Source organism: Callorhinus ursinus, unplaced genomic scaffold (assembly GCF_003265705.2).
Source record: "Callorhinus ursinus isolate GAN/ISIS: 27379988/994484 unplaced genomic scaffold, GSC_fseal_2.0 scaffold24, whole genome shotgun sequence".
Classification (NCBI taxonomy): domain Eukaryota; kingdom Metazoa; phylum Chordata; class Mammalia; order Carnivora; family Otariidae; genus Callorhinus; species Callorhinus ursinus.
In genome coordinates, this window is record NW_027397086.1 from 16,103,153 (window position 1) to 16,121,355 (window position 18,203).

The 18,203-nt window shown below is 55.3% G+C and overlaps 2 protein-coding genes and 1 long non-coding RNA gene across 11 annotated transcripts in view; 2 read left to right on the plus strand and 1 right to left on the minus strand.

Moving 5' to 3' along the window:
- The window catches only part of AKNA (AT-hook transcription factor), a 52,796-nt gene extending 47,261 nt beyond the window's left edge, over positions 1-5,535 (plus strand). For 7 of the 9 annotated variants that reach the window (XM_025888701.2, XM_025888700.2, XM_025888704.2 and 4 more), the window contains 3 exons: positions 521-637; positions 911-1,103; positions 4,923-5,535. In XM_025888701.2, coding sequence (XP_025744486.2) covers positions 521-637; positions 911-1,103; positions 4,923-5,187 — 575 coding nt within the window. In that variant the 3' untranslated portion in view covers positions 5,188-5,535. Of the gene's footprint in view, positions 1-520; positions 638-910; positions 1,104-4,922 lie in introns of those variants that run through there. The other 2 variants (XR_012382213.1, XR_003211556.2) reach the window with 1 other exon arrangement.
- A 2,397-nt stretch (positions 5,536-7,932) lies between these two features.
- On the minus strand, positions 7,933-11,223 carry ORM1 (orosomucoid 1). Its single transcript, XM_025888712.2, has 6 exons — positions 11,088-11,223; positions 10,536-10,678; positions 10,234-10,307; positions 9,358-9,465; positions 9,105-9,208; positions 7,933-8,112 (listed from the first exon to the last, which is right to left on the minus strand). Exons 1-6 carry the CDS (start codon positions 11,199-11,201, stop codon positions 8,035-8,037), a joined length of 621 nt encoding a protein of 206 aa, XP_025744497.1. The 5' UTR covers positions 11,202-11,223; the 3' UTR covers positions 7,933-8,034.
- Positions 11,224-11,228: 5 nt separating this feature from the next.
- On the plus strand, positions 11,229-12,356 carry LOC112836771 (uncharacterized). The gene is made up of 2 exons (XR_012382215.1): positions 11,229-11,455; positions 12,139-12,356. It is a non-coding gene; the product is annotated as an uncharacterized lncRNA (long non-coding RNA).
- Positions 12,357-18,203: the final 5,847 nt, after the last annotated feature.

The window sequence follows — 18,203 nt, forward strand, 5'->3', positions numbered from 1 at the left end:
GGTGTTGAAGATTTGCGAGGGAAGAGAACAAGGTGGCCCACCCTCCTCCTGCTCCCTTAGGCCTCCACTGACCCCCTGGTGCCTGAGCGGCCACTGTGGGCCCCTCCCACCTGGACAATGGGCCTGGCTCAGTGTGGAGGAAGGACTATAGGTTCAGGGGCCGCATTCGGGACAGCCCGGGCTTGGGCTCAGACAGAGCACTGCCAATTTCCTACTCGGACGTTCTGGCAAATCATTCAAGCTCTTGGAGCCTCAGTTCTCCAGTCTGTAAAACGGGGGAATGATGTAGTAGCTAGCCCAGTGGCTTGTTGGATTTGATAAAAAGAATGCATGAAGACCCTCAGCAGAAGGCCTGGTTCATTATATCCTGGTCCTCGCTGCCAGGGTCCCCAGCAGAGGCAGCTTGTCACCTCCACAGTGGCCCCTGAGGGCGGCTCGGTGCTGATGGAGGTCTGCTTGGGGCTCCAGGCCCAGTGATCCAGACATAATCCTCTCCTGACATCTCTTCCTCCTCTGCTAGGTGGTGCTGTCACCAGGGACCCACCAGGACCGTCCCCCACTGATCCCCTGAGATGCGCCCTGTGCGGTCAAGTTGGGCCCCCCCCAGCGATGGATGGCCCGGACTCAGCCACCTCGGGTAGGGACAGACACTCACTCTCTTCTCCCAGACAGACCCCCAGCTCTCCTTTATGAGGGCTCGGGGCCCCGGGGGCTGTTTCGCTGTGGTGGCGGCTCTCCCAGGCTGGGATGCAGCGAGCCGGGCAGAGGATTTGTTTCCCAAAGCCAGGCACTACCAGCGTGGCCAGCCCAGCATCCAGCTGTCACAGGGCAGGGGCCGGGGGGGACCCCTGTACTGGGCTAGATTTTCCCAAGTGATCAGACTGTCATCTCTGGTGTCCCTCCCTCCCAGGGCCAGACAGGGCCGCCAGCAGGAGAAACGCACGCACGGCCCCCAGCCCCACACAGCGGAGCAAGCGTGTGGGGTCGCCAGCCCGGCCGCCCCCTGGACTGTGGTATCTGGCGGCGGCGCCCCCAGCACCGGCCCCCGCCGCCCTCACCTACATCTCCTCGGTTCCCATCATGCCTCATCCATCAGCCACTGTGTAAGAACCTTCCTTTCCCTCCTTCCCTGCCTGTCGCTTCAGAATTCCCAGTCAGACCCGTGTTGGGCCGCTGAGAACCCGGGCACCTCGTACCCCTCTGTTCCCCCCACGTGCATGATGTGCAGAACAGGCTGAACACTCGCGCAGTCACTCAACAAACCCCGAATCCTCCCTGCCTACCAGGGAGAGGCCTGGCTCCGGGGGCCCCGCCGTGAAGGAGCTCACAGAGGGCCTTGTGCTCTAGGAGCTCACAGGGAGAGCGCATGGGAAGCTTCCCAGTTCCTTGTGGGTCTTCCCGGCAAGCAACTAATTGCACACTCACTGTATTGTAATAGGCTTTATTTTTTAGAACAGTTTTAGATGTACCGAGAAATGGAGCAGATAGTACAGGGAGTTCCCCTACACACACAGACACACACACACACACACACACACACACACACAGTTTCCCCTCATTCTTAACATCTTACATTAATATGGCCCATTCGACAGTGAGCCAATACTAATACATTATTATTAACTAAAGCTCACAGTTTATTCAGGTTTCTTCAGTTTTTACCGGAACTTCTTCTGTTCTGGGATCCTGTTTAGGAGGCCACAAGATGCCACTCTGTTGTCATGGGTCCTTTGGCCCCTCTTGGCTGTGATGGACTCTCAGATTTTCCTTGTGTCTGAGGGCCTTGAGCTCAGAGGAGACCCGGTCAGGACTATAGCAGGAGGAGCACTTCCTTTTTCCGGGAATTTGGATAGAACACCTGCAAGAGAGAAAAGAGAAAAGACTTGAGCCGTTGAGGCAGAAGTGGTTCAGGGTGTGGACCCCGAGCTGCCCTGGAATCCCGTCTGCCCTTCCTGCTGCCGTGGCCTCAGTAAAGCTACTGCCTCTCTGAGCCCCAGTTTCCCCATCTGGTAAATGGGGCAATAGTCTCGAGCAGGGCTGGTTCTGCAAGGATTAAATGAGGCACGTGGCCAGACGCACGGGAGATGTGTGCGGAATGCGTAGGGCAGTGCCAGCACATGGTCGGGCGGCCTTGTCCTCACAGCCCACAGAGTGCTACGGGGCGGCGCTGTCCTTAGGAAGAAGGTAAGTGAGTAAAGGTGGCTTCAACAGGATGGTGCAGGGGGAAAAAAACCCTGGACCCTGAAATTAGATCTGTCATCTTGTCCTGACTATCACCAGCTAGTTCTATGCCTCAGTTTCCCTCAGTGGAAAATGAGTCTGTCGGGAGTTTTCTGCGTCAGAAGCCTGCGTCTGCAGCAGCAGAGGCCAGAGTCACTGTGGGGCTGGCGCTCGGTGGGATCAGAGGCCCCAGGTGCCATCCAGTCCCTGTGCCCCGTAAGGACTCTGGCCTGCAGTGTGGTGTCTTGCTGCCTTCAGCTGACTCTGGGAACATTCTGCTCCATCAGCTCCGAGAGGCCGTACTGCGTGCTCAGGCCCCAGCAGAGGGGCTGGGGACACCTGCCTCTGCTCACACTCACTGGGCAGGAGAGGTTTGGCCTGGAATTTGGTGGCCCGGGAAGAGGCTCTGAGTGCCCAAGGTAGGCTTGGGTCTTTATGCTTCTGAGCCTGTTCCATATCCTTCCAGGCTCAGATCTGTGGACTGACCTAACCAGGTTGCTGTCCCCGGCCCTGGCCAGGCCATAGGGAAGGGGGTAGGCCCTGAGCTGTAGTGCCCGGCAGACCTGGCCGGTGGAAGCCATATAACCTTGGGCAGGGGGCCCACTTTGTTCCCAGTCTGTGCCTCATTTTTCTACTCTGCGAAATGGGTTGTGGTAAGGATTAAATGAACTAATGCATGGAAAGCCCACAATACCTAGAAGCTGTCCAGGAACCATAGTACTTGCAATGCTCCTGGAGTTTGGGCTGATGATGCCCTCGACTTTCTCCAGCAGCCATCAGCGGGACTGAGCATGCTCAATGGCAGGCCAGGGCGCCCTTGAGAAAGCTTATGGGCCTGTGCTGCCACCTGCTGGCCATCTGCCTTATAGCCCCTGCCCCCAAAGGCTTTGTAGCTAGAAGGGTTTTCTGGGTTGGTTTGGTTTTGGTGGAGAGGAGGGTGTTGAAGCTTCTGCCTTAGGGGGAATTCTGAATCACTTTGCGGCCAAGCTGGTCATCCAATTATTAGAAGGCAGGGTGGTGTGGCAACGCAGTAGTTAGACCAGATAGTCCGCGAAGGAGGGAATTGGACTCAAGAAGCCTATTCATTGGGTTCAGATGGTGTGTATTGGCATCTATTGGGTGCTAATTAATTAGCTCTGGGAGTGAGCACGGTGCGGCCCCTTGCAGATCTCTGAGTCTGAGCTGACAGTTACAGACGCCCTCCGAGTGGGCAGGCAGCGTACACAGCTTTTTCACTCACTGAATGTTCCAATTGGATCTATCCTGGGAGTTGGCTAAGTGTGGCTCTTTTAGGTGGGGGGACAGTCCTTGAAGGGTGAAGTCCCTTGGCCGGGGTCCTTCGGCCGGCCCCGCGGAATGGCTAGGATTTGGGGGCAGGCCTCCTCCATCACTTAGCCTCTCTGAGCTTCTCTTGCTCACCCCTAAAATAGGTGTAACGGTACCCACCAAATAAGCTAAGTGCTGGCAGGGAAAACACTTAGCTCGGAGCCTGGCACCCGGGACCCAGGATGCGGTTGACGGCTCTGGGCTAGGCACTGCGTTTAACTGTTTGAGGAGCTGCTGGACTGTTTCCCAAAGTGCTTGCACCATTGTACCTTCCCACCAGCGGTGTAGGAGCCTTCTGATTCTCCAGCTCCTCACTAACATCTGTCTTTGGACTTCAGTCCTCCAGTGGTGGCCAAGTGCATGGCACAGCATGTCATGTGGCTTTGATCTGCGGTTCCCTGATGGCCGATGACGTTGAACGTCTTTTCATGTGCTTGTGGTCCATTTGTGGATCTTCTTTGGCGAGCCGTGTGTTCTGCTCCTAGCAAAGCCTCCTAGCAAAGCTCCCCCCGCCCCCCCCCCCCCCCCCTGTTCACTAATGTGGCTCAGAAGAAAGGGAGGGTCGGGAATAAGATCAGAGTTAGAGTTTGCCAAGCAAGACGCCAGTGACAGGCTCCGGCTGAGTCCTCCTAACCTTATCCCAGCTTCATTTAGGCCAAACCCTTTGTCCCCCTCTCTCCTCCACTCACTTTCTCCCAGGACACAGGGGCCGCACCCTCTTCCTGTCCCTTGCCACTTGGTGATGCTGTAGTCCCTCCTTGGAGAAATCCCTGCTTCAGCTCATGGCTCCTATGCCATGCTCCCCAGCACTTTAAATGACGCCCCACCTTCCTGTAGGGCCAGGCCGGGAAGGACACCGTCCCACTGCCGCCCCGGATGAGTGAAACCAGACCCTCCCAGTCTTACAGAATCCTAATTACTATCCCGTGTCTCCACTGGGCCATACTTGGCCAATGGACCCTGTATTGCCTCTCCGGTGAAGGGGGTTTGCTATAGAGCCTGGGGTGGTCCCTGCGATCTGGCTCTCAGGTTAGAAGCCGCAAGAAGACAGCGGGTCAGCAGTGTAACCCCAGGACCAGGCACAGGGGCTGGCACATAGTACAGGACAGAAAAATACTTCCTGAGTGCACGGGGAGACTGAACTAACCATTTCTGAGCACCTGCTCTGGGCCAGGCACTCCCGTTTCTCATCCTTCACCCTTCCACCGCATCCCTTGAAGTAGCTGTTTATTAGTCGCATTTGAGAGGTGGGGACACTAAGCCTCTGAGAGTAGGGGCCAGGGGCCCAGCTGGGGCTTAGAACGGAGTGCATTCCAGACCTGGTGCTCTGCTCAGGGCTCTCTGCAGTCCATGAACGCAGCTCCCTCTCTCCTCAGGTATTACGTGCCTCCAGGACCTACCTCTGCTTCCTTGGCCCACCCGGCCCCCGCCGAGTGGCCCCCCACGGCCCCCTCCCGACCGGCCGGGGGCCACCGGCACTCCATCCAGCTGGACCTGGAGGACCTGGAGGAGCTCAACAAGGCCCTGACCCAAGCCGTGCAGGCTGCCGAGAGCATCCGCTCTACCACCAAGCACATGAGCCGCTCCCTGTCTGCCGACCTGCGCCAGGCCCGGAGCCTGCGGGGCTCCTGCCTCTTCTGACTTCACTGGAGACTCAGAGCCAGCTGGTGGGGGCAGGTGGGCAGGCAGCCTGCTGCTGTCCCCCGGGCCAGGAGTCGGCTGGAGCCACTCCTGAAGGCCCCGTAGGCCCCTCCTGAGAGGTCTCCTTCTAGCACAGGGCCCACCTGCTCAGTGTCTTCAAAGCGCAAGGGCTGTTGGCCTGGTCATCAAGAGAAGGAACTTCCCGGGGGCCCAGCCTCTCAGGAAGTGCTGGGACCGAGGCCATCTTCTGCCCAGATGCAGTCTCTGGGGGGTCTCCTGGTCCTGCACTGTCCACCTCTGGCTAATATGTATTTCCTATACAGATGGACAGATTTTTGTTTTTTTAAACAGAGTTTTCCTGGTCGTAGAGCCAACCTACAAGGCCAAATAAGAAGGGCTAGGGCCGGGGTCTCTGGTGCAAACGTGTCTCCTCACCCGTGACCGGCCCCTGCAGAGGCGGCATCTCTGGGAAGGACATGACCGGGCACTTTCCTCCTAGTGACTGCTGGTCGGAAGGGCACTTCGGGGCCACTGAAATGTCAAGAGGCCGGGGCCCCAGGATGACGTGCACTCAGCTTCTCCGTGGCTGGAGAGGCCTTTCCCATGGGCCTGCTGGGAAGGGAGACCCCCCCGGGGAGGGTCTAGGAAGCTGTCCACCGTGGTCCCTCTCTGTACCACATCCCAGCGCCCCCAACTCTGTCCTGGGATCCCTGTGGAATTTGCCTAGTGGCCAGCTACCTGCCAGGCCCCACTCCGCAGCCAGGGGGGCCAGCCCATCTCCTGTTCCCCACCTCGTAACAGCGAGTACCTCAGCTTTTCTGGAATGTGTATGCATCAGTAATATTTGTATATTTGGCGTGTTTAAAAATCTATTTTCGTTATGAGGGCAAATGAAGAAGAATGAATATTGATCCTTTTTAAAAAAAAAGAAGAAAAGAAAAAAAAAAAAAGAAAACATTCCCCAAAGCTGCCCACATCTGTGGTGTGTGTCATGGACTTACGGTTTCTTAACTCAAATTTGTGGGGTGGAAGAGTCAATGAGGAGCCGAACCCTGCCCGCGGGGGCCGTGCCCGTTTCCAGACTCTGCCTGCCTGCCTTCCTGTGGTGGCTTCTGTTTCTCCAACCTTCCCCCAGGCCTGTCTCAGGACCCTAGACCTTACGACAAGCCCCTCCTTACCGAGTTCAGAGCCGTTAGGAGACACACAGCAGATCGCTGTCCGCCAAAGCACGAGCCTGGACTCTCTTTCCGGTGCTCGGTTTAGTAGCGAACAGCAACAGCAGCCACACTTTACTGAGCACCCACTAGACGCCAATCCTTGAGCTTGGTACTCAGCACGGCAGGCTGCACAGGGTGCACGCCAGCCCTCCAGGCCCCCTCCACGTCCCCCCTTCGTGGACGAGAGACGGAGGTTCCAGACGGCTGTCCGCACCGCCTCACGACGTCTGACTCCGAAGTCTGTTTTCTTCGTTACTGTGCTGTCCTTCGTGAGCCTTTCTCCCTGCCGCCCTCTGGCCTGCCCTGGGCTTTCTCTCCAGCCCCCTCCCCGCGCCTCACACTTGCTGCTCCCTGCCCACCAGGCCCCATGGCGATTTCATTTTCCCGTGGGTCCTTCTCAGTGGAGTTGGAAATGGCAGAGATTTCTTGTAGGCTCTGAGCATCCGGGTCCACCCTGCCCTGGGTGGCAGGATGAGGGCGGGAAGGGGGAGCCAAGGGCGCGGGGGGGGGGGCCAGCGCCGTGTCCCCAGCCTCAGTGGCCTGGGCGCCGCGTGGCTCCCGCTGTGAGCCAAGGATGCTGCAGTCTGGGCTCCGTGCCGCCCGGCTCTTGGGAGGGTGGTGGCGTGTGAGACAGGGTTACGGCCCTGTCACTCTGGATGGCGTAGGCCGCTCATGCACCGAATTGCCTGGACAACGTGGCCCCAACTCTTCTGGCACCTGAGTGGTGCTGCTTCCCTCCCGTGCCGGTAACTCACAGAGCCGGCGGGCGTGGAAGGAAGCCGGCCTTTCTTGCTGAGCTCCTGGGTTCGGGGGCTCAGTTGTCTTCGTGCCTCTACGTGGGCTTGCCTCCGACATGGCCCCATCTCCAGGGCTCCAAGCATATTTGCAAGGTGGCTGGTTTCTAGGGGCCAAACTCACCCCTCGGTTTATCCTTGTGGGCGTCAGATGGGCACCCCGAGGACACTCCCTGGAGACACACAGCCCCTCTGCCTCGCCCCGGCCTGCCCCTGCCCAGGCTCCCCCGTCTTGCCAGGATGCTCACAGCTGCCTCTGCCAGACCCTTTCTGCCCCCGGGCCGGCCCCCTCCCAGCTCGCCTCCCCAGAGGGCCACGGTGATGTGTGAGGTGAGGGCCCTCATGCTTGGCCACCACACGCCAGAGTCCTACATCCCTGCCCCATTCACCAGAACTCCTCCCAGGGCTCTCTGCCTCAGTGTTTCTCAAACACATCCTCTCAGATCCTTGGCTTACAGCTGGAACAGCGGTGTTATCAGCTCCAAATCTTTCTAGACTGGTTCAGATGCCCCTTCCAGGAAGCCTTCCCAGACTTCCACTGCAGAAGGAACCTCCCCCCATGCTGGGCTCCCACAGCACTGTGTGCCTACCATCGTCCCAGCTGTGCTGGGTCAGCGGGGGCTCTTCCCACCAGGGGCAGGGGCTTAGCCAGTGATCAGCCAGGGCTCAGCTCAGGGCAGGCTTCAACGTGCATGAATGGGTGAGCGACGGAAGGAGCAAACGACCACCTGACCCCTGTTTCAAATGCAGAAGCTTTATTGATGGCCCTGAGACAAAAACCTGATGTCCAAAGGGTGGGCGTAGGGCTGACGATGGGCCCCAAGGTCCCCAAGGTCCTAACCCAGTGCTGTGTCTCCCTCCCTTTCCTTCAGCCTTTCTTCCTTGTGCTCCTTCTCCAGTGGCCCACACAGATCCTGGAAGACGGGAGAGGAGAGCACGGTGATGGGAGGCGCTCTTGTGGGGGGCGGGGGGGGTGAGCTGCGGACTGTGGCGCCAGCTCAGGGACCTTGGGCCAGGCGTTTTCCCTCTCTGACCTCAACTTCTTCACCTCCAGATGGGGGCTCGAGCCTTTACCAACAACTGGCGTTTACTGAGGACTTGCCAAGCCCCTAGGTCGATCTGATTCCTCACAGCCATTGTGCGGATGATGTAACTGAGGTTCGGGGTGGCCATATGGCCTGTCGGCTGTCCCCCAGCTACTAGATGGGGGGCCATCGGTGCTGTGTGCCCCGTCCTTGCCCGCGGCTCCCGGGACCGGGGCCGGGAGGGGGTTTATGCTACTGGTAGTCATGGGACATGACCTTGAGTGGCCAACGGAGACCTTTTTATTTTAATAATAATAAAGTAATAAAAATAAAGCATTTCATGTATATCCAAAAAAGCGTAGCCCGCTCATCAGCCCTGTGATTTTAGATATTATTGCATAGGACACGACCCTGAACAGGGGTTGAATGGAGAGCACTGGGGAGATTATTATATAGGTAATTCCCAGTTTTAGCAAAAGTCGGGGTGGTGGTCCTGGACTTGGGGCAGTTTGGGTGATGCTAAAAAGCACAATAGCGATTCCCCATCCACGGGTGTCAGACATCTGGGCGGCGGCTGGCAGGTGTCCATGGTAACTACCCTTGTGTGTTTCTCTGTCAAGTTCTCACTGCCACCCTTTCTCCCCACTGTTCCTCCTCCCTTCCAGTCCTCCCTGGTTGGCAGGGACTTCTCCCTCCGGGACCTCATCACCTGGGCCTCTAGGGAGCTCAGCTGTCCCTGCAGTGAGGCAGGTGCTTAAAAGTAGGATGTCCTGCCTTGCTGTGCAGCCCGTGGCCAGTAGCTCTCCCTCTCTGGGCCTCTGGGGCTGCCCCGGGCAGGATGGCCCTGACAGTGGCCACTGCCTAGTCCTCCCGGCCTTCACCTTTTTTGCATCGGTGTAACTGATCTCCGACTTCTGCATGCCTATGCACCTGATGGCTTCGTGGAAAACTCTCATTTGCTCCTCGGTCACTTCCGGCTTGTCAGCTGCAGGACGGAGCAAGGGGGCTTGGTGAGCAGGCCCGGGGGGCCTAGCTGGGACGCCGGGGAGGGCGGGGGCTCTGGGGGCCCAGCCGCAGGGGCAGGTGGTCTGCTGGGTGAGGCCTGGGTGGGCTGGACGTTGGAGGGGTACTTACCGTAGAAGGACAGACCCTTGTTCTGCTCGTCTTTCAGGGAGAAGGCAAGCATGAAGATCTTGGGATCCTTGGTGAGCAGGAGATGGGCAAATACCTCTGTGCCAGACTCTGGAGAAGAAAAACTTTGGGTGAGACCACGCAGCACAGTGGTCCCGATCTCAGGCAAGGAGATCGTGTGCCCACGGCCCCACAGCGGTCGGTGAAGGCCAGGAGGTCACCTGGGCCACGCGACCTCGCTCCTACTGCGTGCCAGGCCCTGCGCTGAGATGTGGAATCGGGGGAGCCTCACGTGGACTGTGGCTGTCAGGGCCTTTGTCCCCATTTTCCAGATGAGGAAAGTGAGGCCCAGACAGGAGCCTCAGGGCTGCCCAGGGCTGTTGGTGTAATCCCACCGTGCTCCTACCATGTGCCCTCTCCGGGGTGATGGTGGGGCCAGTAGGGGACTTGTTGCCTACCTGACACAGACAGCCAGCCTCAGATCCCAAAGGAGAAAGAGCAGTTGAGAGAGGCAGGACTGCTGCCAGCCTTGGGCTTGATTCTAGGGCTAATTACAGGCTGTATGACTTCAGGGAAACTACTTGACATCTCTGTTTCTCTGTTTCCTCAGCCAATCACTGTCATGTCCTCCTACGGTTGTTTATGAGTCTTAAGTGAGTTAATTCCAGTGCTTCGAACAGTGCCTGGCACATAGAGCTCAAATCTGTGGGCAGGTATTACTCATTACTGCAGCGTACAGGCCCCGGGACCTCGGACACGTAGGACGAGGGTCTGTCCTGGGTTCTCTGTGCCTTTGCGCCAGCACTGCCCCTTTCGGCTGGCCCACCCACATGTCCCCATGACACAGCCCAGTCCTCCTGCCTGAGGGCTGGTCCTCACCGATTTTGGACAAGGTCCCATTCTTCCGCTGGACCTTCAGATAGCTGCTGGAGTTATAGATGCACCGGTCCCCACTAAAGCCAGACAGAAGAGGGGAGAAAAACAGGAAGATCGTTGAGAAGAAGTGGGCAATCATTGGTCACTATCATTGAGGGGTAAGGGTTGGCGGCAACTAGTCTGCCCTCCCCATTCCATGGATGAAAAGGCTGAAGCCAGGAGGAAGGAGGGACTTGCTCAAGGCTTTCTAGAAGCTAGGAGCAGAAGCCTGGGGCTGGGGCTGAGCTAGCCTGTGAGGGTCTTACATGGTTAGGTACTCCGTGAGCAGTATTGTGTCATCTCTATGGTTGACAGCAAAGTAAAAGAAGGCCGAATGGATCATTCTAGACGACTGGTTGAAGTCCGGTTTGCGGAAGGCCGAGGCGATATAAAACCACTTGCCAGAGATCTGGGGAGAAGCCAAGAGCTGATGATAGAGGCCAGGAGCTGAATCCCCCTGCTAGCCAGCCAGGTAGATGCTCCCCTCCTTTTTGCACACAGGGAGACTGGGGCCCCAGGCGAGGAAGGGACATGCAGGAGCTCACTCTGAGGATCAGGCACCTCCCCCAGCCACTGGGTGGCCCCTCCTTGTCCAGGACAGAATGTCCCCTCCGAGGGACCTTGCAATGAGGCTTCTGAGTTTGGAAGCAGAAAAAAATGCCTCCAGAAGCTGGTCAGAATGTCACCCCAGGACCCAGGAGAGAAAAGGGCAGAATCAGGCAGAATCAGGCAAGGGGACTGACTGCAAGCCAGCGGGAGAAAGGGAAGCCCAGGGAAGGAGGCCGCTGTCCGTGGCGCTCAGGGGCCCAGGGGCGCACCTGCTCCAGGGTGGCGTTGGTGATGGGCATCGCTGTGAGGTTGGCACACACTGGGCTCTGGGCGTCCAGCAGAGGAAGGAGGCTCAGGGCAGCAAGGACCCAGGACAGCGCCATGCCTAGATGGAGGGCCCATGCAGTCAGGCGGAACTGGTGGCTGGAGGGTAGAGTGACCTTTATAAGGAGCTGTGGGTGGAGCCCTGGAGCCCCCTTGTGACACAATCCGGAGAGCGCTTGCGAAATGCCTAGCACAAATCCTTCCCTCCTTCCCCCAAAGCCTGCTGTAGCTAAAGCCTCCAAGCCTGGGTCTAATTCAGAACCCTGAGCTGAAGGGTTACTAGGCCCCCAAGGTCTCGCTGTTCAAAGCCAAGGTGGGTGTGGGCTGGAGTGGTATTATTAAACATGTGTAGATTTCAACAGCGGGGCCTCTAAGCAAGCTCTGAGGGGTTTTTTTGTTTCGTTTTGTTTTGGAGGTTTTTTTTGTTTTGTTTTGTTTTAAAGATTACTTATTTGAGATAGAGCAAGAGAGAGCGAGAACGGTGGGAGGGGGAGAGGGAGAAGCAGGCTCTCCATTGAGCAGGGAGCCCCATGTGGGGCTCGATCCCAGGACGCTGAGATCATGACCTGAGCCCGAAGCAGACACTTAACTGACTGGGCCACCCAAGCGCCCCTGTTTTGTTTTATTTTAAAAGCCTTCATGTTTTTTTACACAATTCCTGTCCCACTGAGCACCCAGACTTGGGTGAGAGCCAACCATAAATCAAATGCCGAAGGCAATTTAGATAGTTCCCAGGCTAGGTGCAGCGGGGGTCGGGGATGGAGTGGAGGAGGGCTCCAGGGTGGGGGGAGGGGATGGCAAAACATGGATTCTATTCCAGCTGAGTGTGGTAACAGCCATGGGAGAACAGAAGTCCACTGGGGGAGAGGGGCGCTAACCCAGCCTCGGAGGCAGGGATGCTTCCAAACGGAAGAGGCGTCGTCTATTTCCAGTAAATGTAGTATTACCTGAACTAGCGCTCAATGTCTAAAACAAGAAATTATGCACGTGTTCCAGCCCCTGCCAGGGGAACAGGAAGGTGGCCTCTTTTCTCACCAGGAGGTGCCCGGGCCTGGACAGCGCCCAGCACTGCAGATGAGGCTTCCACAGCCCGCCAGCATTTCTACCGGACCGGGGCAGATCTTTAGCCCTATGAAGAAATACTTCCAAAAAGTCTTCTTATGTTATGCTTACAGTTTTATATCCTTATTCATTTCATAGATTTTGAGTCATTTTTCACGTTTCCGTGTAGTTATGGTTGTAATTTTAATACGCGCATACCCCTATCGTGCTCTTCCTAGATTCCAGCATACTTAATGATGGCTTCTCTTTATATCCATCGCATTTTATTTTATTTTTCCAGCTTTCTAGAGATACAATTGCCTATAGCATTTCATATTGTGATGTTTCCTTGGTATGCTAAGTTTCAGAAAGTGAACAAATCGCTTTCTAAAATTACCCTACCATTCAAGAGAAAGGAAAATATGTCATGGACAAGACTACAATATTATTCGAAATAGTCAAAAACTAGAAACAGTTCAAATGTCCGGCATCAGGAAAATGGAAAAATACATTGTAACATTTTCATAAAAGGAATATTACTTAGCAACAAAAATGAACCAACTACTGGTATATGAGACAACATGAATGAATCTCCAAAACATTCTGCTGAGCAAAAGAAGCCAGCCTAACCAAGCACAGACCGTATGGTTCCATTTATAGAAAGTTCTAGAACGGCCAAAATGAATCTAGAATGGCAGAAATCAGACCGGTGGTTGCCTAGGGCAAGGAGGGCAGTCTGCCTGCCAGAGGTTGTAAGAGCACTTTCTGAAGTCCATGGCAGTCCTCCACATTTCTGCTGCAGGGGTGGTTATGCGCATAATGTACATTTGTGAAAACTCATTGAACCGCAAACCTAAAATGTGTGCATTTTATTGTATGCCAATTATACCTCAATTAAGTTGATTTAAAAAAAGAAAAAACTTTCTCCCCAAACAAAGAAGACAAAACACGTGACAAATCAAAAAACACGAACGCTGTTTAATGTGGTGCCAATTTGGCGAGGCACAGATGAGTCTCCTTCTCCACATCCGTGTCAGAAGTGGAATTCCCTTTTCTCTCTCTTTTTTTTGCCAGCTCACTTAGTGTTTTGGATTGGCATTGCTCTAATTTGAGTCTTGAGAAAAGGAGCGGAGCTTGTCAGCAGGGAAGAGTGGAGGGGAGAGAGCGCATGGCGCATGAAGGACCTGGGGTCCCTGGGGCTGGGAGTGGGATGGCGTGGGAGTGACAGGGGGCCGATGCTGGAGAGGTTGGCGGGAACTGAGCCTGCAGGGCACAGAAGCCGGGCTGGGGAGTTTGTAGTGGACCCTGCAGGTATTAGGGGACATGGACAGATTTTAAGTGGGGTGGGAGATAAATAGTCAGATTTGCTCTTTACAAGGATCCCTCTGTCTGCAGTGGGGAAGATGCGGGGGCAGTCAGGGTAGGGGACCGGCTTGGGAGAGGGGTCGGAGGCTGTCGCAGTGGTCCCGGTGTGAGACAATGGGACTGCGGACAGATTGGAGACATTGCTTATCGCAAGGGGAAGCTGATGGTTACATGGAGAGAACACCGCCATTACCCTGGGCCATCGGGGCTTCTGCCCAGAGCCCAGAGCTTTAGAGGATCTCACGTATCTCACACACACACACACACACACACACACACACACACACACACACACACACACACAAAGCTTATTAAATAACACAGAAGCACCTCTGTACCTTGGGATCTGGTGCCTGGTACTGGCACAAGAGTGACCCATAGCCCTAAACCTCCTTCTTCGCAACCAATGCTGGTCAGGCCCCAGGCAAACAATCCTTCCCTCTGATACCCTATCCTTGAATTGCATTCGGTGGCCCCATGTTTGGTGAGTAACATAGAGAGAGACGAATGCTTTCTCTTACAGTGAGTAAACGGAGCCCCTCTCCTCAGACGCAGTGAGGGGTCCTCACCGTCGCTCAGGTGCCCCTAGAGGTCTCCCTCTCCTCCCAAGAGGCTCTCCAAGTGGTTCCTTCAAGTGCACTCAGCACCCGCCCTGACACAGTACCATTTTCTCCGACTTCTTACATTTCGAGGATGCTTTAGTACCTCTGTGGATCGAGCGTCTGCACAGACCTCCCTTACCCTGTCCCTCCATCCGGTCTAGGCCCAATGTCAAGAGAAGTTTGGCAGGAAATAGAATGGAAAGCAATCGGGGTCATGCAGGATGGTGAAGTAGTGTCCTGGCTCGACCACTTGCTTGCTAGCACCAGATCCCAAGGTACAGAGGTGCTTCTGTGTTATTTAATAAGCTGTGTGTGTGTGACCCTGGGCGAGTTACTTAGCTTCTCTGTGCCTCGATTTCCCCATCTATAAAATGGGGACACAGAGAGTAGCTACTTTATCAGGTTACTAAGCGGATTAAATCAGTTCACGTTTGTAAGGTGCTTGTTAAAGGAGACACACTTGTTTCTAAGAGTCCACCAGCCATAAGAACCATCACCATCGGTTTAATGTCGAGCTGGGATAGGGAGAAAAAACAGACTCCTGCGTTACATGAATACTTCTGGGATGGCAGGTTACATCCCACATCTAAAGACATCAAAATGCAAAAATATGTCGATAGGAGGTTCAAGAAAACAGGGTACTTTCCCCATTGGATGGAGAGGGAAACAAATAGCTCAGAGCAGTCAGGTGAAAGGCGAGGTTTAGATCATCAGGGGACTGAACCCATTTGAAAGGATCCGTCTTCCGAGAAAGCCACTTTGTACGTGTTTCTCCATCGAGGGCAGGGCCGAGCTCTGTGTCTGACGACTAATTTGTGGTCTTCTGCATGAACGGCCACAAAGAATACATTGGCAGAGCCAATGATCCTAATCAGGAACTTTGTGTCTGGGCTGAGGAAACACTCAAAAAGATTTGCTCATGTTCAAATCCTGTTTTGTGATCTTGGCCAACTTATGTAACCTCTTTGGACTTGGCTTCCCTCATCTGAAGAGCTGGTGTAGTAACACGTGTCTCAAGAGGGTTGTGCATGAGATAAAAACATATCACACTCACTAGGGCTCCTGGTCACAATAAGTGTGCAAGACACCGTAGCTGCTATTATTTTGAAAGGTGCTGTGCTAAGTACTGGGTTGAACCATACGGAACTGCATTTTCATAGAGCAGTTGAATATCATTCAGTGTCAGACGATTCGCCCTGCTATTACAGAAGAAGAGCTCCGTCTGTGGTAGCCAGCAGGGACGGCCTTCGCTCCCCCATTTTGTAGAGGGAGAGACTGAGGCCCAGAGAGAAGGAATGAGCCACCTAAGACCACGTCCCCGTCAGGAAGCTGGGACTGGAATCCACCTGCCGGCCTCTCCCCTTCTTGTTTGCGCCTCTGCGCTTTTCCCAGCATGGGGCGGCTGGTCACTGGTGGAATGTGACTGTCCGTGGCGGGGGCTTGATTCATTGTGGACAGAGCAAACACAGGATTGGCCCCACTGGGAAGTCCACTCTGGCTGTTTCCTAACACTCAGTTGTGCAATGGGCGACTGGGAAGCACAGCCGCTGCCGGCCCCCGAAGAGCTGCCTCCTGGCTCCCCAACAACCTCCTACCTGCCCCTGCTGGGAAGGAGTTGGCCCAGCGTCGGAGGCCGCACTGGCCAGCTCCCAGAGGCCCTCCTGGAATGCCAACTGAGAGTTGTGAGGGTCACGGTTTTCACATAGCCATCCTTCTCTTCCCCTCTTGGAACCTTCCTCCCGACTCTCTCACCCCCTCCCGGGTCCTCAGAGCCCCGCAGAGGCTCCTGACGCCTGCACAGCTCCGACCGTGGCACAGACCTTTCTCCTGTCCTCCAGCCTAGCTGGCTGCCTCCTGGACAGCTCCACGGGGCCCTGCTGCCGCTCAAACCCAACTCGGCCAAGCGAGCTGAACCCCACTCTGCTGTGCAACCTGCGGCTTGTCTAAGCCCAGCCCAGGACCCTGGGGCTCCGCACATCCTACCCTGCGGCAGCATTTTGAACAGCGAGTTCAAATGCTCCCTTTACTTCCCAGCCTTGGCAGGTGCTACTTCCTCTCCTCCCGGTGTCCCTCCTCACCTGGCAGACTGTCGTCATTCATCCTCTATCACTGATAGCCTCGGGATGGTTAATTTCATGTGTCAAGTTAACTGGGCCATGGGGTACCCAGGTATTTGGTCAAACATGCTGGGCGTGGCCGTGCGGGTGTTTTTAGATGAGACTAACATTTGCATGGATAACCTGGGTAAAAGAGATTGCCTCCTGCCTGCCAAGTGTGGGTGGGCCTCGTCTAATCTGTCCAAGGCCTGAATAGCATTGAAAGTCTGAGTAAGAGAGAATTCCTCCCGCCTGACTGGTGGAGATGGGCATCAGTCTTTTCCTGCCTTTAGGCATGAACTGAAACATTGGTTCTTCCTGGCTCCCCAGCCTGCCAGGCTTTATACTGGAATGATACCACCCGCTCTCCTAGGTCTTGAATGGGCCAACTCCCTCTGCAAATCTTGGGACTTGCCAGCAATCACAATCATGTGATCCAATTCCTTATAGTACATCTCTTTACACACACACACACACACACACACACACACACACACACACACACACCCATCCTACTGGTTCTGTTTCTTTGGAGACCCTGGTTAATACAAGGTGTCCCCCCCGACTATCCTCCTGTGTTGAGACCGCATCAGCCACGCTCTCCTTTTTGCCGCCCGCACCCCCAGCCCACCCAGTCTGGCCTCCTGCTCCCGGCTTTCTTAACCCTTAACCACACAAGGTCCAACTCCTCCAGCGGCCTCCGCCAGACTCAGAGCCCCTCAGACACCCTTGTCAGACCTGTCCCTGGAACTCCGGTGCCCACGGGAGGCTTGGCACAGGGAAGGGGCTGCTGAGGCATGCTCGTCAAGGAAACGTTCCAATGAGCCTGGTTGAACAAGTTGAGTGCCTCCAACATGCTGTATTCCCCGACAACAGCAGAGGACAGATCCATCCCCTGCCCTCACAGAGCTTCCTGCGGGGACAGAGACGTCTGAGTGACCGGACCTTCCCCTCTGGAAGTGGGATCCAACAGCGGGGCAAACTCTCTGGGGGTGACAGTACATGGTGGACCTCAGGAAATGATTCAGTTGAAGCAGGCCATTCTGTCTCGGTTTCATTTCTGATTCATTTTCAAAGAAATAAAAAGAACATTCTTATCTCATTCCCAAGGTTCCCCCCACCCCAGTTTTGGAAACCGTTTTCCAGATTCAGGGAATAGCAGAGGGTCCCAATTCTTGGGACTTGAGCATGCACTAGAATCTCCAGGGAGGCTTAATAAAACGTCGATCGCTGGGCCCCAACCTGGGAGTTTGTGATTCAGTAGGTTTAGGTTGGGGCTGAAAATGTGCATTTGTACCCACTTCCCAGGGGCTGCTGGCTCTGCTAATCCCAGGCGGCTACAGTGAGACCCACCTGTCAGCAGTCTTGGGTTTGAATAGAGGCTTCGCCCTGGCCTCGGCAGGTGAGCTCAGGCATTTCCCTGGGCTTTAGTTACCTTCTGCGTAAAATGACAGGGTGTATCTGGGCCGTGGGAATCGCCAAGCCCTTCCAGACCACGAATTCTGGGCTCTGCGGACGCGACTCTCCAAGTCCACCTGGTGCTCGCTGCCTGAGGCAGATACCAGGGTGCGGAGGGGAGGGGGGAACCCGGCTGCATGTGCACTGGTGGCCTGGAAAACCTGGAAACTTATAGCAAAGTTTTAAAACTAAAGAAAATTCCAGCTATGAATTCAACTGCTTATGATTTGTTCTTTCTCCTAGGGGAGAAGGGCAGAAAAGAAAGCTCTGGTTTATGCAAGGTCCCAGGGAGGGAGGACCAAGCTCAGAAAGGACTAACTCCAAACCAAGGGCCAGGAGATACACATGCCAGGTCCCGCAGGTATAAATATGTCCTAACCTGTCTCAGGTATCGCATGGGGGCATACCTATGCTAAAATATTGCTATTATGTATCTGAAAGGCACATTTCTCTGGATGGTCCCGTATATGTATTTGCTAAATCTGGCTAATGATCTCTC